General features: G+C 45.4%; 1 protein-coding gene across 5 annotated transcripts in view; it reads right to left on the reverse strand.

The window, feature by feature from the left end:
• Window positions 1–23,526, reverse strand: part of MAPKBP1 (mitogen-activated protein kinase binding protein 1) — a 96,809-nt gene that overhangs the window by 60,671 nt on the left and 12,612 nt on the right. For all 5 annotated transcript variants that reach the window (XM_035539797.2, XM_050711093.1, XM_035539798.2 and 2 more), the window contains exon 3: window positions 9,769–9,860. In XM_035539797.2, the coding sequence (XP_035395690.1) occupies window positions 9,769–9,860 (92 nt within the window). The remainder of the gene's footprint in view (window positions 1–9,768; window positions 9,861–23,526) is intronic.

Raw genomic sequence — 23,526 nt, forward strand, 5'->3', positions numbered from 1 at the left:
AATAAAATCATTAAAAGAGCAGCTGTTGTAGCTACTCTGACAGGCACGATAACACTCTTATGTTGAGGGGACACTAACATTTACCCTGGAACTAAGATGGATGCAGGAGCAAATATGTATTATATAGTTCTCCTTGATACAGTTTGTCAGGCAGCCTGCACAGCAGCAAACCCACAGAACTCCTCCACGCTGCCCTACCTTTCCCTGCTCACAGCCGCTGGAATCCAGCACAGGAAAACTTCAAGGGCAGTTAAGTGCTTTTTCTTTGTCACAAGAATTTTCATTGCAGTCTTGCAAAGATAAAAGCGTTCCCACTTCCCTTCTCTCACTTTCTTCATCACTAGCATTTTTGGCAGCAGCCAGAACCCACATTCTAACAAAAACTTTCTTCAGGGCTCAGCTAACACTTCTGGCCCCCCAGCAGAAGCATGGGGCTGAAGCTCCCCACCCAGACTTGTCCTACCCATGCTACCCACCTTTATCTAGGGCTCGCTCACACCACCGCAGCATCATGCACAGAAAAAAGAAAAACCTCCCCAGGATTTTCCCCTCCCCAGGATTTCCATCACTAGACATGAGAGCACATTCATGCTGTGATTTTTTTTTATTTTTTTAATAATCAAAGAAATGGCAAGTAAAAACGCTCTGATGTTCTGTGATGGTGGGAGAAGTAAGGTAAGGACTGTTGTACAGTACAGCATCTTTTAGTCACCTGTTTAATATCCAGCTCCTAATACCTACAGCTCTATAAAGGAGGAAAAAAAAGTTACTTTTATTTTTAGAAAAAAGTGCAAGCCTGCCCCCAACCTCTAATTTTCAAGGCAGGGAGGAGGAGTAGAAGGAATTAAGAGTTACCGGCTCAGCTCAAAGCAGGGTTGCCTACCAGGGGCAAGGAAGTGTTCACAGACAATTTATTTGGGGAAAATGTAGCCGCTCCTGCTCATTCACTCCCTCCCCAGAGAACTGCTGGTGAATGAATGAGAAACATACCGCAAGGAGTTCCATTACAGCAGGACCCTTCTCTCAAAAATAAAATCTATATTTAGTCTAAACATCAAAAACTATCTGGCAACCCTAACAGTTCAGTGAAGGTCTCCCATTAGGGATTTTAGGGTTTTGGTTTGGATTGTTTGTGCGTGGTTGGTGAAACCTCAGCTACGAAGAGTCACCAGACTTCAGCTATTGAGTCCCTGAGCCTAGTGAGCATGGGTATCACCAGTCAGCAGGGAGGTTCCTCCCACTGAAAGCACTGCAAGAAGAAGGACAGATTGCTGCTCTCTCAGCACTTCAGGGGTTCCTGCAGCCACATAGGAATGTAAGCAGCACGGATGTGTGCTGCGCTAAGCACAGCTGCACGCTGCAAGCCCTTGCTGGTGCCTGGCAGAAAGGAGGAAGCATGTAAACACAGATAAGCACAGGCTCACCCCGACAGGACGGGAGCAGAGTTGATATGCAAAGGGAACACTTCGGAAGAAAAGATTTGTAGCACATGGCTTCTGTGCAAGGACAGGGATAAGCAGGCATGTTGGTACCTGGCAGCTTGAGGGAGGATGCCATACCAGAACTACTGCTGCCAGAGCCTCGAATAGTAACTGGGACAGTGTCACATTTCAGCTCTGTTTGTCCTGAGGCTCTAACAGCTGGCTTTTTGGTGCACGTGACAGAATAGCGATCCAGCTTCTGGTAACTGGAAGGCTAGACTGGTGTATGGTACTTTGGAGAAATACCCTTTCCCTCCAAGGGGTAATTATGATAGAGAGATTTAAGAGGTAAACCGTATTCCTGTTTCATCACTCTGAAGGATCTGCTATTACTGGGGAAGGGAAGGAGGGAGGGAGGGGTTTGCCCACTTTTTGGATGCTTTCAGGACACTGAAACTTCATGGTATTCACTTTTGGCACAGAAAAAAATTGTGTTGTTTGGTTGTAAAGGCCCAACTCAAACCCAGCTGCAGTCACAGCTCTTCAGTTCAAGTTATTTTTAACAATGTAAACAAAGGGGATTTTCTTATCTTCCTCTCTGGGTCCACAAGCACAACTGTGCCAGCTGGAAAGTCTCCCCAGATGGCATGTGCAACCACAGTATCCTCACAGAAGAAGTGCGTTAACAACAGCCCAGATTCCTGGGAAACGGGGAGGAGGAAAAAGGTCTAGCCCTTGGAAGATGACTGTACCATTTTAAAAAGGACAAAATAAGCTGCCTCTCGTGTGGCAAAAGCAGATGAAATCTGCCTTGAACCACACACTTCTGCTTGTTTTAGAGTAGGTTTCTATAATTTTTACAATGCTGCAGGATCCTCCTTTAGAAGTGAACATACAACGGCAGCTCAGAAATTCTTCAAAAGTCTGAGCGAAGTAAAATTGAAGAAGCCAACACCAGCAGAACTGCATTTATCTACTGGCCATCCAGCAGTTCAAGTATCTTAGTGTCCCTGTACCTACCCCAAGCTGCACACGGGATATAGGGTTCAATGACATTACCATTTACACTAGGGAAAAATGAGTGAAGAGCTGTACCTGCACAAAGCTGCAGAGCTTTGCACAAACTGCACACGTATGAAGAGGTACAAAGGGTCCATAAAGAAGCGGATTCCTTCTGTGCACCTCCAGCTTTCTACAGCCCACTACTATTGAAGCATCCAAGCAAAGTGATCTGTTAGTTAGGAAAAAATACGTTCTCAAGAAAGGCAGGAATGCTTGTCACCTTAGGATTTCATTGTTCCATGTAGCCACCAATTCTAACCTGGCCACGATGTTCATAAGTCTTTAAAAGATCCCAATTCAAAACAGAATTTCGCCTTGGTCACCAGCAGTCCTCTACTAGATCTGCCCCTCACAATTCATTCCAGTACACAAGGTGTCAAAACGCTTCCACTTTCCAGAGAAAAGAAAGAGAGCAAGGCAGGATCTTCATCATGCCTTGTAACGTTACGCAATGTCTATCTTTAACGTTACTCTTTCATTGTGGGTTTTATGCAGCTTAAGGTAAAGGAAAATTCTTCTAAACTGATTACTGCACAACATAATAAATTATCTATATAATGATGGAAAATGATGAGTAAGACATTCCAAGAGGCTCCACACGTGGATATCTGGAAACCACTTAGCTTTACAGTTTGTCTACCAGAATTGGAAAGAGGTATTTGGGAGCAAACCAACAACCACTTCTGGAAAATAAATAAATAAAGTCCTCACTCATCAGCTTCCTATGGGATTTACCACTCAATTACATGAGAGCTCCACACATGCTAAGCAGACTCCTGGATGGATTAAAACCGATTCACTCATTTCCTGCTGTGCTCCTCCCTCACTTTGCTGTGACACAGACCATTGTCACTGCCCTGCTGGTGCAGGACCTGGCATTCACCTCCTTGGATCTGTGGACCGGGAGCAGGAGTGTTATGACTCAGGAGGGCTGACAGAGTTCGACAGGCTTCCACTCGGTACTGCGAATCCACCAGGGATGAGGGGTGGAGCAGAGGGAAACAAAGTGAAATGAGAACAAGAGATGGTGGCTTGATGCTGCTGTGGCATGGGTTGGCACAGGAGTTGGTACAGAGTTGGCACATGGGTTGCTGCCCTGGTGTCCAACATGCATGGAACAGTAGCAGTAAAACAAAATTTGACTCAGCCATGCAGCTTTCTGATTGTGAACACATCGTACCAGTACTCAGGTCTGGGTATTAGTTGTCCTATCTCAAAAATACTCAAGGCGATAAAGCTGAAGCTAGAAGTCTAGCTCTTAGACAAGATCTCGTGGCAAATAGCAGCAGGAGAAGAGACTTAGTATCTTCATCTTAAGTTTGATCATTTAGCTCCTTCTTTTATTGCCCCCTCTTCCCATTTGCAAACAAGGGTAAATCGTTAGGAAATGGTTACAGAACATGGGGGTGTCCAACTCCCATGTTCAGAAAACGTACTGCACATGCACAGAGCTAGCCAAGGGCTGCATCTGTACTGGCAACAGTCGATTCTGAGAATAACCCAAAGAAACTCAGTTCACTGTCTCAGAGAGGAGTGACTGTATTAAACTCGCATGTGGCTTTAGAGTTGTAGCTTGTAAAGAGCCATGGCAGAGATGAAGGTTGAAGATCATTAACTCGTTACATGTACTCTGTATCAAATACAGATTTCCCCATCAGGAAGACCAATGTGAAAAAAAAAAAAAGATTTCTATCAGAATAGCTGGGAATTGATGAGCAGAGCTAGAGAGAGGCCTAAGCTGGCCAGAACATGAGAGTGTTTGAAAGACACTGTACGCTGAACAGCACAAAGCACTACTTTCCTGCTCCTACAGAGGAAAAAGCACGGGCTGTTCTCCCCAGCAGGTATCCCACATGAGGACAAGGTTCTCAACCAGCTGCCATGACCAACTGCGAGCCAAGGAAAGAGGAATAAAGAGAAGCAAAATAAACCAGCCACACCAGCCTACAAGGCTCAAAAAACAACAAACACACCCCCAAAAAATAGATAAGCTGACTCAAGCTATTTAAGTAGCTGGTATGGAATTTAAATGGATGGATATTTTCCCCTTTCAAAAGGTTTGTTTTTTCTTCCCCCCTTTTTAATGCTAGTCATCAGTAACCTCAGAGGATTTTCTAAGCTTTGTTTCCATTCTTGTTTCTAGGAAACAGAACCTCAACTAGCTACTGTGGGGGGAAAAAAAAGAAAGAAAGAATAAATAAACCAAAATGAAATAAAGACAGAGAAAAAGTGAAGTGGAAAACAAACTGGGGAAAAAAAATGTACAGTGCACCAGGCCTGCAACAAGAAATAAAAGTATTCAACACATTTCTGTCCCCCTCACTCCTCCCACCAAGCCGACTTTGTCACTCGCTGCATAACCCTACCAGAGATCAAATTAGGCAACTTTGGGTTTATTATACTTGTCAGCATAAGAACAGGCAAGCATGGGCAGCAGATGTAAGACCTTAGGGGAGGGGAGGAGGTAATTTTCTCTTGTATGTTGTCTTGTCTCCCAAGACAACAGCCTTATATGAAAGTGGTGGCCTAAAATATCTGGAGCACTCTGTGCCTTTAGCCTTTCTGGCAGGCATGAAGAAAAAAGCTTCCTATAACACAAGCATCACACTAAAACAATACCAGAGCAGCAAAGCTGCCACTGGAGGAGTGAAAGCCTCATTAGGGTCAAAGAAGAGAAAGGATAAAAGGTTCAAAAGCCAGCGAGAAGGAAAGAAAATAATAATGTTCCATTCAGCTCTTTGGCACCAGTGTGGAGCCGGAATGAGCTCAGGTTGCATTGGGGACTGCCACTTTCAGGAGATTCAAAAACACCAGGAAAGAGAAAATCCAGAAAAGCATTGTATTTAAAAAAAAAAAAATTTCTTTAGACAAACCAGAGACCAGAGTAAGATTCTGTTCAAAGAACACCAAAGCTTGTAGTACACAAGTCCTCATTCAAACAAGCATTTATATGCCTGGTTTGGATAAGTCAGGATGCCTGTGGCAACTGTTTTGATCTCAGCCAAATGAACCTAGGCATGTTGAAAGAGTTCTTAGGAAAATAGAGAGATGTTACGTAAATTCACCTTTTGGGGGTACGACAGATTGGAGGAGCAAAGCTTCTGCATGTCAGGATTACAAAACCTCAGTAGAAGAAAAGAGGGCTGAGGAAATCACTGGAGCGCAGCTAACGATGACCAAGTTGCACGGACAGGTCATGAACCCTACTCAGTCTGCAAAATCAGCCTCATGTAAGAAGTTTCAGTGTCCAGTAAATTCAAGCAAATAGGAACTAAAATAAATAAAGCCAATGAACTAGTAATGCCAGGATTCCTGCAAATCACCCAGGTGAGATGAATTCACTAGAAATAAGAATGGAAAGGGAGAAAATTTAACAAACTGAACCTGCATCAGCTTGTAAGGTGTGCAGCCATACCTCTCTCACGTTGACTTCTAGGTTAAATTAGCGAAAGGAGATCGTCTTGACTGTAGCAAATCACATTGAGATCACAAAACAGGCTAGCTGTGGCACAAAAGCAGCAAGTCATAAAAGCCACCAAGTTCTTACAAAATATCTGGCATATTCCATAGGTTTCCTGCCCAGGCCAAGAGATGCTACCACCAACAAGTGTGAACAAGAATCCCTCTGTAAAGCCCTAAGGAATCACATAGCCTTTTAATTATCCAAAAGAATCCCCAGGTGTCCTCAAGCTTGATTACATTCGTGTTTGGCATGCACCAGCTCATAAGAGATCACTGTTAATAAAACTCATCTATCTTCAGCTATCCAAGAGTCCAAAACATCTCATTTTACCGCACTTGCTTTCTTCTCTCTCTGTCTCCTTTTCATTATCAAGTGTGAATATATTCAGTGTCAGAAAAGATTCAGAGGAAGAGGCAATACAACGGAATATATCTGCATGTCTCTGAAGAGTTCAAGCATAAAGGATGCTGTCAAGCACACATGCAGAACTCAAACTGTCTTTAGTTTAACTATATAAAATGCTTTAAGAAAAAAGAACCTCACACACACACACCATGGTAAGAGGAGAAGAAAAAAAATGGCCTCGTAAGACTCAACTAATGAAATCCATCTCAATATACTGCAGAAAAACTAGGAGAAAGCAATCAAACTGTGGTTTGTTCAGCTGCATTTACCTTCAGGACTCAGAAGTCCATGTGAGGGTCCTTTGGAAGCTCTTTGGCTTTACCATTGATACAGCTCAAATGCTGACATGGCTCCCCTCATCATAGCTAATGAGTGTTAACAAGGAACAGAAACCTTGCTCCCAAGGGCTCCTGACAAAGGAGTGCATGCACTGGGCAGAAGAGAACAGGGCAGGCAGGACAGTCTGTAGTCACCCCAACTTAGAGGTTCCTTTGACCAGATGAATCTTACCGAGCCAAGACTGCACCTATCTCACCATCTTTGGTTCTTGAAAGGCTTTGGCATAACAATCAAACTGGCCTATTCACAGTTAGGACCATTGGTTGATGGCATTGCAAGGCCACTCTCAATTGTCTTTGAAAGGTCATGGAAACTGGGAGAGGTTTCTGAATATATAATACTATATTTCTGAATATATAATACTTATATATATATATCAAATACTTGAAGAAGGCCAATTTCATTCCCATCTTCAAGAAGCACAAGAAGTAAGATGTCAGAAACTACAGGCAGGTCAGCCTTGCCTCAGTCTCTTTGAAGGTGATGGGACAACTAATCTTGGAAACCATTTACAACCACAAGAAGGACAAGAACATGATAAAGAGTAGTTAATATGGATTTATGAAGGGAAAATCATGCATGCTTAACCAACGTGATAACCTTCTACAGTGAGGTGACTAACTTGGCATGTGAGTGGGGAGTAGTGGACGTTGTTTACCTGAACTTTAATAAGGCCTTTTACACTGTCTCTCATAACGTTATTAAAGACGAGCTGACAAAGTACAGGCTAGGTAAGTACACAGTGAGGTGGACTGAAAACTGGATGAATGTCCAGGCCCAGAGGGTTGTGATCAGCAGCACCAAGTCCAGTCGGGGCAAATCCCTAGAGGTATACCCCAGGAGTTGCTCCTGGGGCCGTTACTGTTTCATCTCCTTATTAATGACCTGGAGGACAGGGCAGAGTGCACCCTCAGCAAGTTCACAGCTGATACAAAATCAGGAGAAGTGGCTGACACCAAAAGGCTGTGCTGCCATTCCAAGCAACCTGGACAGGCTGGAGAATTGGGCCGATAGGAACCTTATGAAGCTCAACAAAAGGAAACGCCAAGTCCTGCACCTAAGAAGGAATAACCCCAGGCACCAGTACATGCTGGAGGCTGACTGGGTGTAAGGCAGCTCTGAAGAAGAGAACTTTGGGGTCCTGGGGAACAACAAGCTGATCATGAGACAGCAATGCACCCTTGTGACAAAGAAGGCCAACAAACAGCCTTCTGGGCTGCGCTAGGAAAAGCATTGCCAGCAGATCGAGGGAGGAGATCCTTCCCCTCTACTCCACACTGTCGAGTCCATATCTGGGGTATGTGTCCAGTTCTGGGCTCTCCCATATAGAAAAAATCCAGACTTGTTGGAAAAAGTCCAGCATAGGGCCACAAGGATAACTGTGGGATTGGAGCATTTTTTATATAAGAGGTGACTGAAGAATAAGGCTCAATGCGTAAAAGCATCAGATGAGATTGATTGAAGAAGAGGGAGCCAAACATTCCTCAATAGTGCCCGTGGAGGGAACAAGAGACAATAGGCAGAAGCGAAAATACATTAAATTCTATTTGAAAACAAGAAAAGAAAAAGAGAGTCCACTGTGTAAGTAACCAACACTAGAAACAACCTGCCCAGAGAGGTTATGGTGCCTTCATCTGAGGAGATATTCAGGAGCTGCCTGGACACAGTGCTGGACAAGCTGCTCTAGGTGACCCTCCTTGAGCAGGAGCTTGGCTGAGATGATCTCAAGAGGTCACTTCCAACCACAACGATTCTGTGAACTAGGATACTGGCCAGGAAGGGCGAAAATTTCTAGCCAGTTTTATCAACCCCCACCTCTTATTTCAGCAAGATATACAGAATCCTCAAGTGCAGCTAGCCTCTTTCTTGGGTGATTGAAAACATCATCCATAATTCTTGTGGAAGTTTCCTTCTTCTAATTCCAGCTTTCATATTTAAGAGTATGCCTATGCAATGCCATTTGGCAGTGGCCATACCACCCTCTCTCTTCTCCTGTAGCTTGCTGACCAGCAGAATAAACTAGCTCAAAGAAAGAGACAAGCTCCAGCAATCCAGTTTAGTGCCAGCAGGAACATCTCCACAACACTACATTGGGCAGTGAAGACTTTTCCTGAAAGGTCGCTCTTTTGTCTACCCAATCTATTTCCACTGCAGTATTATATCTTCCCACCTCAGTCATAGTCACCTCCCATCTCAGTAGTTGTGCCTCCACCGGCGGGGTAAATATTGTACTGAAAACATTTTTTCTCTCCCTTGCTTTTTCAAAAAGAGGGTACTCTGAGACATCAACCTGCCTCTCTCACAGTGCTTTTACAATTTTTCAGGTGCTGCCTTCTTTCAGATGAATCCCATTCCGCAGACCAGCAACTCTGACATGCTCTGCTCCTCCATGGGCATACACTCTCTGCATAGGCTCCGCCTTCAGCAAGATCAGGATCTGGCCCGGGATGTCTCCGATTTTGCTAAACATGCAACTAACAAAGCTACCTCCCCAGCCTTCAGCTATCTCACTCTAGGCGTCTCTTTTGCTTTCCACCAGTGTCTCCATCTAGGTATCTCTACTTGCACTTGGACCACGGTTGATAGAAGGGTTGCACTCCAGAGAACCCCCATGCAAGGGGCTGTCAGCATGAGATCTTTCTCCACATTTGGATGAGAAACACAGCAAGTTATGAATCGTAAGGCGTGTACAAGAAGGCTTTTGTCAATTCACTGAAATCATCACCTGCTCCATTAGGTACTCACTGGCTTGAGCATCCCACTGAGTTATGTGCAAGGTCAGCATACTACAGAGCATAGTTAAAAAGCCCACAATGTAGTTAATACCTAGCTTAGAGCAAGAGGTGGGAAAGGGATTCCATAAATGGGATACCATTAAAACTCATCAGGTAAAATGCAGTCCTTCTCCCTTGCTAATTACACTAGCAGTGCTGATGCTCATCATTCTCCTGTGTTAAGAGACTAAAGAATGGTAAATAGTCTCCCCATCGAAGGCCATACTGGAAACACCCTGTATATTTATGCTGATTTATCAGTCCTGGTTAATCTTAGCTTTGAAGAATGTGGTTTGTGACTCACCCTGCTGGATAAGCAACGAGGCCAGTTCTGGGGTCGCAGGCTAATCCTCTGCCTCCCGACACAGTTATCCCCAACACCTTCTCCAAGGTCACCTAGTGCATGTGAAAAAGAAAACAAGAAATATCGTGAGATATGAGTGCACTTCAAATGGACCCATAAGTGGATGCTGATGGTGTGGCACTTTATAATGGCACTGAGAAGAATCATAGCTCCCAGAAATTCAGAGCACCTATAAATTCACTGACAAGCACCCAGGCACAGAACAAGTGTTTAACCCTCCTCTATCTTCAACATAGGCACAGTAAAATACTGCTGGGGTACAGAGAAGGAGTTATTGATCCACCGATTATTGTGTCTGCGCCAGAACATTGCCAAATATTGCAGAGGACTGCACGCAGCAATTAGTACAGAGTGAGAAGCTGTGGTGCACATTCACTGCCCTGCAATTCCCATCCTCCCAGCACAAGCAGCAAACCACTTTCTCCCCAGTTATCTTCCTGGAAATCTTCTCCAGGTTGCCGCACTCTTTAATCTCCTCCATCCAGTGGTAGGTGGTTCAGTGTGGTCCCAGTCCATATTCCTAGGAGCTGAAGAGTCATTTTTTCCCACAGTGCTTGAACTAGAAACCAAATCCATTGGACAAACACATCCCTCCCCAGGAATCTCAAGAGACAGAATAGCTCACATTATCAGGTTCACAAGTCCATATAACAATGGCCCACTCAAGAAACAGCAATCCAAAATGCTTGCTTTCCCCCCGAGCAAAAATCCCAACTATTTCAAGAGAAGAAATGAAATGCAACTGGGAAGAGCTACTTGGAAGACAGAAATTCAGAGTAAGGCCTCTGCGGCAAGAAGCCAAAAACAAAAGCTAGGGGGGGGGGACAGGGAGGAATAAGACATTTCAGGGAGCGCACTCTGGCAGAGGAAGCATTAGAATTCAGCACTCTCCCAAAGCAAAAGGCTGCAGCGAGATTACACTGCACAAAGTCTGGTCTGTGACATGAAAGGACCCAGCCTCTGAGCAAAAAGCAATTTTCAGCCTTGGGATTGTTCTGACAGACACAAAAGTACTCTTTTTCCTTTACATTTGCACAGCTTGATTTTATTTATTATATATTTTATGCATACATTCCTCCTCAGAACTGCTGTCCCTGCCAAATTCATGGATTTTACTGGGTCACAGCCTTCTGTTTTTAATTATCATCATCTAAGTTATATTTGGTTAAGGCCTTAAGGCATGGACGCGGCATAAGAAGTCCCTATTGTAATAATTACTACAATCATTAATGGCTGCCCTGAAGACCAGCATCTTGCATTTATACCAACATGGAGCAAAAGAGGTAGGGGCAAGGCAGGCTTCCCCACACTGCCCTATCAATGCAGCTTACCAGCCCTGAAGAGTTCGGCTGTAGGGTGAAGAAACGAGTTCTCACTGAGCTTATGGCTCAGGTTGCTGGAGAAGGTGACAAAAGCAACTCCACATGGAGCCACCCTGCTTCAACAGGTAAAGCAGGGCCGAGGCGCGACCAGCTCACTTAAAGCAAGCTATCTGTGCTTCAATGACTTCCAATTTGGGCTGGCTTCAAACCAGTGACACGGAAAGTGCAATATTTCATGTCCTGCTCTCTGGAGCAACTCAGTCTTTTTTTCCCTTTTAGTAATGACATACCCCAGATACTTTCAGATAGTGTGAAAAAACACCAAATTGCCTCCTTTCCTCACAAAATGAGCATCTCTGGAACCACGGCTTCTATGAAATTCCACTGGATTTTTGCTTAGCATTAGAACATACAATTAAAAATGCATTTACAAATTTACCAGTAAAGCAAGAGCAAGGTAATAGTTTTGTTTCAGTTTAATGTTCCTTAAAAAGTGGGGGGGGGAGGGGAAGGAGCAAGGGAGGCTAGAAGGCTATCTACTCTTCTAGGTTTGTTTCAATACTTCAACACATTTATTGTTCAAGTAGCTTCCTAAGAGCACAGAAGGCAGAATTTGCTGAGATTCCAGCTCATACTGTCGGTTCCCAACCCATCACACTACGAGATGTTTAAATTCCCACAGAAACTGCATACTTGACAGTGAAGGAGGAAGCAGAAGAGATACGTGCCATTCAAGCGCTCCAATCTAGATAAGGCACTAATTACTTGATGCTGTCAGCAAACAGCAAATTTAGCAATGCTGTGCTCACACTACTCAGCGCAGGCTTTAGCTCAGCCTGGCTGTAACTGCAACTGTCCTAAAAGGCGCTACCTGACCTTGGCTATGCAGCTAATAGCACTCAGCAGCAGTTCCGCAACCTACTTTCTCCAACAGGTTTATTTTTCCTCTGCCAGGACACACATTCAACACCTCCAGTGCCACCTTATGCTGCAGCTGAGCTGATCTCACAGCTTCCCGCTCCCAAGGGAGGGGACAGTTCCTTCCTCCCTCACTCGTCCCAACAACCCCTTCCCTTGCTGGCATTTCCCTCGCACCAGCACTTACACAGCAATTGCCTCTCCAGCAAGCCAAGCAAGCAGTCTGAAAGGCAACCCTGTGTGCCTAATCAATGGATGCTCTTACAACACCTCAGCACGTGTAGCAATAATCCTTAAGTATTAAAAACAACTTGCCTCTAAGAGTAGGATGAACACATTTAAAAGTGGTTCTTATGAAACTTGTGAGCTCTGCTCCCACCTCTCTGTCCACAAGGCACCACAGCTTTATCTCCATGATCAGCCTCCAGACTAGCTGACATAAGGGAAAGAGTTAGTCACGTGTCACAAAGCTTGACAGAAGAATAAATAAAAATTCAGGGAGAAAAAAAGAACTAGGTAACAATGCAGTGTAAACTGGATTCCTCCTGACTTGCCAGCCAAAACAAAGAAGTAATTAGTACAGTTAATTAGGACAGGGGTACACCAACATTTACTTCCAAATCTCAAATTAAGATTTGTCAGCAAAGGGTAAATTTGTCGATACAGGTCTGACATTAACTCACTCATGAAGTTATGGCAAAATGAGGTAGGAACTCACTTCGTCACGTAGGAAGCACAGTCTCCCAATCCCACACAGCCACTGCCATTCCTGTAAGTCACCCAGGTGGTTCTTCAGCATGTCCCAGGCAGAAAGAAATTCCCTGACCTCTTTCCAAGTGTGATCTGAGCTAACCACAGGACTGGAGGGTCCCACTGCAGACGGGGGAAACGGGTGTGTTTGTTACCAATAGCTCCCACATTGGGCCAATTTGCTGCCCACAACCGTCAGATGTGTCCCTGCTTGCTCAGGTCATCCCATCTAATAAGTGGGCCACCTCACCGCCCTCGCCCAAGCCAGGAAACAATTGCAAGACGAAACCTGTAATTTTGTGCCCCTAAATTAAAGGCCCAGAAAGGTGGCTGGCTATCCACATTTGTTACTTCATCCTGAGGCCTCCATTAATAGTATTTGGCACTTTCACAGTTCTCTAAGTGATTTGCAAGTGTTATTGAACTGAACCACACACAACGTGCTTCTGGAGTTCACTTTGCATTGAAATCATCTACTTATTGACCACCTCGTCTCCATTTCTTTAAGGTCAACTTTTTCAAATTTGGAGGCTCAATACACACTCTTAGTCACCAAGAATAGAAAACAGAACTTCAGGTGTGGAGCAAACACCTGTCTTGCAAAACCTGACGTTCATCCATTTCACAGATAAATCTAAATTTAGCTGCTCAGAGTTGCATAAATGGGCAAAGAAATTTTACTGCCTAACCAGATCACTTAATCTGTTCCTTCCAGTTAAGATCCAAAGACCATCAGAGCTCCTACAGCCCCTCTACCTGGTAGAGCAGACTCCCAATCTGCAGCTACCAGAAGGTATTCAATACAGCCAGGCTTCCCGCTAGAGGAGGAGAAGCCTTGTGGCAGTGCAATCCCCGCTGGATCTCAGGGCACATCTGAGAGCAGCCATTGTTTCCCTCAGACATGGTCCCTCAGAGTATGAGTGGAAGCCCACACACACCTGTGACAGAGCCATGCCACCTCTGCCTTCCTGCTGAGGTACAGATAATCCTTTCAAAAAGGCTGGTCTAAATTAGCCCCTGCCAGTTTTGCTCATCTTTTCAGGAAACAAGACACTTGAGCAGCTGCTCCCAGCTCTCAGAGCCTGAGTTTCTTACTTGTTTGAGCTCTTCCTGCTGTTTTGGGGAACTTGAAAGACTAACCACAAGCAATTGTTTCCACATGTTACAAGGACAACACAGAAATCCTTTAAGGATCAGCTCAGTGCTCCCTGTCCCGCTCTTCCCCTCCCTGCACACACTCTCCTCTTTCCCATAGTTCGCACCCCTTTGGGACCATCCACATGCAAAGCCACACAAGGCACACGGGAGGCAGACACCGCGGCCTGAACACCCAGACGTTTCTAGAGAGCAGTAGCAGGCCTCTTAACTCGCTCTGTGAAACACACCCATCTAGCACAGTAATCATTTCCAGGCAAATGGATGCCACAGAGGGCAATCCAGTCACAGCGAGAGTACCGCCTGCCCAATCTAGAGCTCACAGGCTCTCTCCCTGCAGTGACACGGTTTTGCTCCTGCTGCCAGCCTGCCACTACTCCTCCACGCCTGCTTGCCCACCAGCACAGTTCTGCAGTCTAGCTTCACCTTAAAGAATGGTATGAAAAGAAACTTTTCAAGAGAAAACCATTTTTAACACCAAGCATCCCTCCCAGGTTTTCACCTGTAGGCTAAGTGATGCCATTACCCCAACACTCTCGCCAGGCCAGAAGCAAAAGACTGAGCAGGAGTTCAGTAGTGTTTCAGTCCTTCTTTCCCATACTCATATGCTGATAGCAAAGTACAATTTTCTCATTTGATCGCTTTGCTTCCCTGCCTTCTACTACTATACACACCCTCTTCTGGGCCCAAAACCTCACCATTCTCTACATACACAATTTATTTAAGCATGGAAATAAAGAAACAAAGCTTCTTTGAGAGGATACATGCAACCCTCGGGTGCACAAAAAGGCCACCGAGGAGAGAAAAAATGGTGGTACTGTACAGGGCTGCCCACACGCCCAAATGCCTACAGCATTAGGCAGGAGGCTACAGCTTGGGAAAACCATGTCCTGCAAGCAGGCACTCCTGCTCGGGACTTCATGGGTTGGCCATCTTGGATCAGACACTGGTTCCTGTTTCCATTTTCAGCCATAAGTAAAAAAGTTAGAAAGAACAGTATTATAAACAAATGCATGGAGAAAAATGACGAGCAGAGAAAGGAAATTTGAGTCTCTCACACCTCCTGTCAATCTCCCACTTTATTGAAATAAAAACTGAGTTAAAAACTGAGAATAATTTTAGAGTTCTCTACCATGAAGTCATCCCACTGTGTCTTTAAAAGCTTAGTATTCACACCATCATTTGGCAAGGAACTTCACCAGCCTGTTACGTGCTGCAAGAACCACTGTCTCTTATTGCCTGTGCTAAACCTGACTCCTATGAATGTTATTTGATGCCACCTAGTTCTTGTACTGGAAGAGAGAGTGAACTGTGCATCTACCATCTTTAGGTCAGTCTGATGCTGTCTCTTCCAAGGGTCAGTCTGATGCTGTCTCTTCCAAGAAGAAGAGTCTTGACTTACTCATTGGTTCTCCTGAATGCCACTTCATTATCTTTGGTCAGCTCCGATACCCTTCTTTGAGACTCTTTTCAAGTCCACTATATCCTTCCTAAGTCCGAAGAGGAAACACCAAGACTACATACAGCTTTCAACTGTGAGCACACCACGTGTTTACAGAGTAGATCAATACCGTCTCCCGTCTTTCTCTGTTCTTTTCTCCCTTTAATGCCTAACACTTTTTGATATCTAAGACCACTTACAGGCAATAGCCCAGAGGTCATCCAGCTCCACAAAGTCGTGGATAAGAACTCCAGATGCTTTGCGCTTGGAAATGTAACCCCCATTCTCTTCTCTGCTCCTTTACAGAAAGAGAAATCTATCCTTGAATCAAGCGTTTGGTTTCAACTGCCCCCTTCCCATCCATGCCTTTGTGAGCATTTATTCACGAAGAAGAACATCTTCAAAGAGAGTTCTTGTGACACAATTATTCCATTCCACTCCAGAATGGCTCCTTCAATAAACGTCCACACGCAGACAAGCCCTATTTCAGAAGGCCTCCCATGGGCCTGTGCATAACAGTTAACATTTGAATCCATTTAATTAACTAATAGCACTGAGCCAGCACAAAAAGACAACATCCATCAGAGTTCCTCTCTCATCCACTGCATCATCTGCCTGCCCTCATCCCTCTCCCAACTGAGCGTGGCCATATTAATAATGTATGTGCAAGAGCACAGTTCCTGAGAAAGTGGCAGACACAGAAATCCCAGAGGTACGTAACCCATGAGGGTTACTCTGGAAAGCCTTCCCTAGCACATCACAGCAGCCACCAGGTAATCAGTTACCACCTTGTCTGAGGAGCTGCTACGTAATCACCTGTTCTTTTCCTCTAGAACACTTTTATGGCTAGGCTTGAGACCCTGGTATTCTTCAGCCCTGGCAATACGCTAACACAGAGAGCTCCAAAATCAGGCCCAAGTTTCACAACAGCATGGTGGTTTTCATGCCCAGCTCCCTAGGTTCTGCTCCCAACATTTTCAGCACTGCCGCACAGCCCCCAGTGTATTTTCCCTGCTGCAACACAGCAAAGCTTTATCAATGCACTCTGGCACCCGATACGTGAAAATGCATTGTAGCTGTACATTGTCAGCGTCAGCACTTAAGAAATAGCTATTTCTTACATAAGTGAAATTTGATACAGAGTGCCAAATCTCACAGCTGGCCCTGTTTGTACATCTCCCTGCAGCCCCTGAGCCCCACCACAAAAAAGCACGTTTAACCTCCAGGGACCAGCACACACGTCGTAGGCTCTAATCTACTGTCTGAACACGCTGTCTGATCTCCTGTTACTGCTGCGGAAAAACAAAGGCTTGAAGTTTTACATTTAGCTCTGCTGTGCCTCGTTTGGCACATTAAACGCAGAACGCTAATTACAGTATACTGTTCTACTTAAGGGGCTGTCAGCATTTCCACTGTAAAGCCTTCGTTTCAGGGCTTTATACCACAGCTGTGAAATATTCGTTTTGCACTTGAGCTTGACATGCAAAGGTCTGGCTTTGGCCCAGGTTCCTCTGCCTGTTTGTTTTTTTTTTTTGGGAGTTGGGGTTTTTGTTTTTGGTCTGGCAGAGGGAGGGTTGAAGATAGGTGGATGGAATTAACTGCAGGGGATGTTTTACTTACAAGAACGCACAAACAATAAAACCATCCAGCTCTACAGTTGGTTTCTCTCCCTCACCTACCCAGGCCCCCCCTCCCACTTCTGTCTATGCGCATAGAATATGCACATTCTTTTTTAAAATAATTTAAAAAAAAAAAAAGGCTTTTCTGTCCTCTCCAACCTGAGCCTTCTGTCCCTCGGCATCCAGTGCTAGCAAAAAGTACTGTCTTGGCAAGCCTGGAGATTGAAAATATTCCACCTGCAAAAGCAACAGCAGTAAGACAAGCTCCAACACACAACCAATTCCGGACGCCTCTGCCTTGGCAGACCAGTCTCCACGTCTCTTGCATTAAGTCTCACAAGCCTTGCTCATGGCCACTACTGCAGGCTCATACCATTGCCTAAATGACCTTCTAGGAACTATTGCAAGACCATCAGACAGATTTCATGCAATCCGCCACTGTGACCTGTTGCTACACTTCAAATCGAGCATACGCTGGAAGCACCTTGAAGCAGCATCCATAGGGTGAAAGGATTCAGAGCTACATCTGACCACTGAACAAGTTCTCGTATTTTAATTTAAGAAAAACAAAAGACCAGAACATCATCGCCTATAACAAGCAGTTGCCATTTCTTGGAAATTTTGATTTCCCAAACAATCACTTTGAGGACAACAGGGAACGATCTTCCACAACACAAATTATGACTGATGCACCTTGGCATAAGAGTGGCAAGGGTAGAAACTGACTTGCCAGAAGGTTTTGAATCACTGAGTTACATGAAGTATTACATGGGTGAACCTGCATAAAAGCGGAGGTGAGAAGGGGTGGGTTTCTCACAGAGATGCTGAGCCTCGGTTCCAATGGCTCTGCCTGGTGGCACTACAACGGTTGTGCAGGGGCGTGCACGCACATTTGTTAGAAATGATCCAGTTGAGAGAACAGGGAACAAAATGGTGACGGAGGTGGAAGAAAGGGAATGTGAGCAACCCAGGGTCCCTGCGGGCTGTCTTTCTACACGTGCCTGCACACAGTGTGCGTGCATTTGTCCATCTCTCCGCACACTCTCTTGCCTGCTCTCCCCTCCTGGCCTCCCCACTGTGCTGGCTGCTTTCAGCCCAATTCCAGCTGTCAGGACTGCATTCCTGACCCGTCAGCCCCAGCTGTCGGGGGCTACGTGCTGAATCTGCACTCTGCCGCCTTCTTCGTGCACCTGGAGTAAGGCAGTCCTGGGGAGGCCATAAATGCTGTTGCATAGCCCTGGGGAAGTGGGTGGAACACTGTTAAAAGCACCTCCACCAGCAGCCATAGCAAGGGAGCTCAGAACAGACAGCAACACACGTGCAAGCGCCCCTGTGTCCTGCAAAAGAGGATACACACATGGTTAGTTTTCTACCAGTTTCTGCAGCAAGATCTAGTTATCATTAAATAATTGTCTTCTGTTTCTTTACTTAACACTAGCTTGATCCCTCAGTTTTGCCTTCCTATTGCCATGCCCACAACAAAGTCCCATTTATTTCAAAATATTGCAGGGATGAGGAAAGGCACATGTAACCTTACCACCCCTGGCTAGAGACACGGCAAAGCGGCAACTTCTTCTCCCATTCAGACACCATCCTCACCATAAAAGCCAACTCAGACTTTCCTGACAATTCACAAAACCTTCAGAATATCCAGGCTTCAGAGATACAAATGTGGTGAAGGGGTAAGGTGTGGAGTGTGTGCAAATCGCCCACCTTCGTCAAAGTTGTGATGACGCTATTTGGACTTTGGTGTGGGGAATTCTTTTTGCTGATGCAAGGGAAAACTGTATGAAGAATGTATGTTTTAAAAAAGAGAAAGCAACATCAAACAGGCTACAGGTTTGCTGGTACATAAAGAGTCAATCCTGATTTATTCCAGACTAAATGTCTGCACATGGAGTCAATCTGGCCAGCTCCACGGGTAGGCAAGTCCTATGGGAAACAGAGAGATGCGTCCTGTGTGGGCAGGCTTCAAAGAAGCCATTCCTCAAGTTCTCGGGACCTGGACTTGTACAGGATCACTTCTTTACAAGGAACAGATTTTTTTCCAATTTGCAAATGTGCATTACTTCTTCATACAGCAAAGAGAACACATAAAATATCATACTTTAGGTAGGGGGTAATTTTGCTCTCCCACATAGGCGATTTGTCCGGTGATTTTTCCTTCATAGTAGAAAAAGGAACCAATTCACCTTCCCCAGCGTGGAGAAATATCTGTAAGAGGATTAAGTACAAGCAAGGGCTTGCAGTGCTTCCCTAGTCTGTCCCAGCAGTGGAGATCAAAGGAAGGCACTTCTGACTGTGTGGCAGTGTTATATATTGGTCTCCTCCAAATCCACGCGCAGGGCCTGAATATAGGCAAAGAAAGTGCTTCAGTGAGGGGAAGAAGTTGAAAAAAAAAAAGTTTAAATACAGCTCCCTTGGGCAACGTTTCAGTTACTCATATAAGGGTTTGAAATCAAGCAGGAACAAACGGTTCTCCAAGCGTAAGGGTCACCGTTTATCATCGTTAATCATCACTTCCCAGATAGGAAAGGCTCTCTCCACAGTCATTTTCCCCTCCGTTTCGCACAGGCTTTAGCACTCACGAGAAGCTAGGCACCAGAACGAGGGAAAGAACCAAACAGGGATACGGGCAAGAGCTGGCAGGAGTCCTCCTGCTACGGCCCTGCCAAAGTCCCTCCCCGCAGCCCCGGCCCCGAGCTGAGCTGCTCCTAAACACAAGCAGCCAGGAGTTCAAAGCCTGTGGCCTCGCTGCGGGTACGGGCACCCGCTCCAAGGAAACTGCAGCAGCTTCGCATACCTCCCGACTCCAGAGAAGCTAAACACACGGGCCATAACATAGCGTTTCTAATGCTGATACCGTCGTGGTGCGGAGCTCAGTCCTAAATCACCTCCTGTTGAACTCTATAAACAACACATACGTTCAAACTAAACATGGACACGGGACAGATACACTGAAAGGGAGGGCTCAGGAAGCCTTCCTCACAGTTAACCCTGCCGAGTGAAACCAAAGCAGGAAAGCTATTTAAGAAAATGTACCATGCTGAGATTCCTGTCCCTGACTTCCTTCATTTCTTCTCACTGGCACTTACTTTTGGTATAAATGGATCAGTGTACTGTTTATCCAGGGCTGTAGGGGTGGTGGGGGGAGACTTGGTGGTGGAGCTCGCTCCCACAAGAGTAGGAACTTACAAGAGAGAACTAAATAGGGTGAAGGAAAGCATTTTAATCAGCTTGCCTGAAGTAACACTCATAATTTGTGATTTCTTTACTCACTCATAACACCCCATGTTAAATCAATTTATTTTTGTCCCTCACCACTGATTTACACAGGAGTTCTGTCTAAAAAGTCACCCACTGTCATTTCTGACTTGGTACTCTGAACCTGGTCTGTATCCACCCAGCCCTCATTGGCACAAAGGCGACTTCGCAGGTCTTCCAGAGAAGTAGACAGCTTTAAGCAGCACTTAAGTCCCCGGGAAAGACTTAAAGAGATTCTCTGTACACAAAAGCCTGACCTTTTTATGCCCCGATACCTTGCCCAGAGCAGATATCCGTGTCCTCCACACGAGGTCATAGAGCTCGCCTCTCACCACACCTGAAAGCTCCTGCCGGCAGCACCTGAATGACTGCAGGACCAGACACCTTGTCCTCCCACACACATCTCCCTAAGACTGCGGAGACTCTAAGGGGGAAAGTAAATACTTACATGCTCAGGAGATTAGAAAATGGTTTTGTTGTAAGCTGATTTAAATTATACTAAAAAAAAAATGTAATTTAAAAGATGCTAAGGTTGGAATAAATACAACAGGAGTACACGGCATTTATCATACAGACAGCATCCCCAAGGAAGGAGGCAGGTGGTAAGGAGATGAGTATTCATTCTTTCCCTAAAGATTTTCTGGAGTATTTATTGTTTGTTGTACATTTCTTGCAACAAGTCCCAGTGAACACAAAGGCCTTCTATGCTCACAGCAGGTAGCAACATGTACTCTCACACAGCTTGCAATCTATAAACAGATATAAGAGGGCTGGATGGAAAAACACACACAGTCTGAGGTGAAATGTCTTGATAATGGTCATGTAACAAACAAGTGGCAGAGCTGAGAAAAACCTTACCTCCCTCCCAAATTCCAGCAGCTATGGATTGCTTGGACCATGCTGTACCACTACCGTATCTCACTCCTGCTTGAGGCTGGGGACAAGAATTTTAATGAATGCTTAAAACTGAATCGAAGGAACATAAAAGAGATTATTTTCCCCCAGACCAATTGGGATATACAGCTGCAGCCACCCAAGCTCCCCCCACCACCGCTCGCTGCCCAGCTCTCTGCAATCCCTTCCTCCACTCCCTGCCCTCTCTCTGCCCTGAGGAATAAGCCTCTTACACAAGGGCCTTTATCATCAGCTGCCCTTTGTGCACCCCAGAATTAAGGAGCTCTTTGCGTCCGTCAGTCAACATGCCTACTGAGCACCCAAGAGATTTCTCCTGCCAGCCAGAAAGGAGACAACGTCCTCCAGGAGAAGCAATATGTATGAACACGTGCTGAAGACTGAGAAAACAAACTGAAGAGAACAGCACGAGCATGGATTTCCATCGCTTCCTCAACAACCCTGTTGCCACTGTCTCCCCTGCCAGCACAGCTGGAAAGGTCTCCAGCGGTCAGTCATACAGCGACCCCGTTACTGCAGCTGCTGCTCAACCACCTCACGGATATCTCCTGCAAACCCCCACATGCTCCCTCAGGTCTCACCTGCCCCAACACTGAAGAACCAACCTGCCTCTGAAGGCCTTTGGAGAAATACCCCAAGAACAAGCAAGTAAGAGAGATGACAGATGTAAAAATTGGCAGGAGACACGTCAGGAACTTTGTTTCACTGCTGGGCCCACTTGGTTCCGCACGCATTTCACATGCATTAGGAAATACGATTTTCGAGCCCAGGACCCGACCGCTATGGGGAGCTGCTCAGGCAGAGCTGCAGAGGAACACCCTATTGGTGAAGCGTCAGGTTCCCACCGTACCAATTTCCCTCAGAGCACCACCACAGGGCCAGCTTTCCGCTTCAAAGACGCAAGCTGGTGCTACAGGAGAGGCAACCATCACTGAGTCACACCTATCTCAGACGCAGAACTTGGGTTTGTCTTTCCCAAAGAATAAAATTTGTTGCAGATTTTATGGACTAGACCCAACACCCAAAAGGTCTGAATAACTTCCCCTGCAATTTAGCAGCAAGAAACACCATCCTATCCTCGCTCTCCCTCATGCGCAGAGAGACCAGAAGTTATAAAGATAACTAGAAAGCAATCCTAAACAAACACATTAAATCGTTTGTTCGGTACACTTTGCCTTTTCTACATACTCTGCCCTCAAATCACTTCTGCCTGTGATTTTCCCCAAGTGCCTGGTCAGTTTCCTTTCCTGAATGAAACCAAGCCTGTAAATGAGAGGCACAGCAGTCCAACACAAGCTCACTTGTCTGAGGGGTTAAAGGTGACCGAACAAGCAGAAAAAAGGGAGCACGCTGCCATCTCAGTGCAGAAAACCCAGAAACATGAGAAATAACATTGGCAAAGCAGGTCTCCTTTATCCTATACTTGATGCTTATGAGCATGTGTAGCTGGCAGAGTTATTAAATGTGAGAACCGAGGAAGTGAAACGACACTCAGAGGAAGCAACTTTTATCCACAGGCTTAAAACCCGCTTTGTTTGTGTTGCCACCTAGCTCCTGCCATACTTCAGGAAAACAAACCATTAAAAATACCACCATTTCTTTACAGTCCTTGTCTAGAAATTCAGAAAGCCACAGATCTAGGCACACAACCAACTCCTGTTTCTCAAATGCTGCACAGAGTACTTCTGTTTTTATGTTTAGTTCTTAGCAAAATTTTCTGCCATAAAAAGCAGAACATGAAAAAAGAGCTCATTGAACTCCTGTCTTAGCAAAGGGTCAATGCTCCCGATTCATGATTTTCCACTCAGAAGTTTTAGATGCATTTACCTACTTGGAAGCATTTAGCAGTGTTTGTCTTTTGCAAGAAATAATGTTGAGTGACACATGTAGCTCAGAAATACCTGAACTACAGGCCCTAAGTATGTTTGTCTAAGGGTAATAAGAAGCAGATGAGCACTTGAAGGACAGGCAGAAAGACCCAACAGCAAAGTAATGTTTAGAGTCAGAACACCCCCCTTGATTATCATTTGTAGTGAGCCACTCTGTCTACGTTAACCTTGCTCAAACTGAAGGCTCATGTCCTGCAGGGAAAAAAAAAAAAAAAGGAAGAAAAAAAAAAGAGCTATAAAGTTTCTATGCAGCTTTTCCCCATTCCTTGCTGGGTGCACTGCAATGAGGTAGCAGGCTACAGCTGGACAGGGTCTTGGCTCTCCCCTCTGCTCAGGAGCTGAGCCCCTCTGTGAAGCCAGGCTGCAGCTCCCATCACTGGGCAGAAAAGAGGAGTAGGATGAAACGGGGTCTGAGCGTCCCTCAGAGT

Source organism: Cygnus atratus, chromosome 5, assembly GCF_013377495.2.
Source record: "Cygnus atratus isolate AKBS03 ecotype Queensland, Australia chromosome 5, CAtr_DNAZoo_HiC_assembly, whole genome shotgun sequence".
Classification (NCBI taxonomy): domain Eukaryota; kingdom Metazoa; phylum Chordata; class Aves; order Anseriformes; family Anatidae; genus Cygnus; species Cygnus atratus.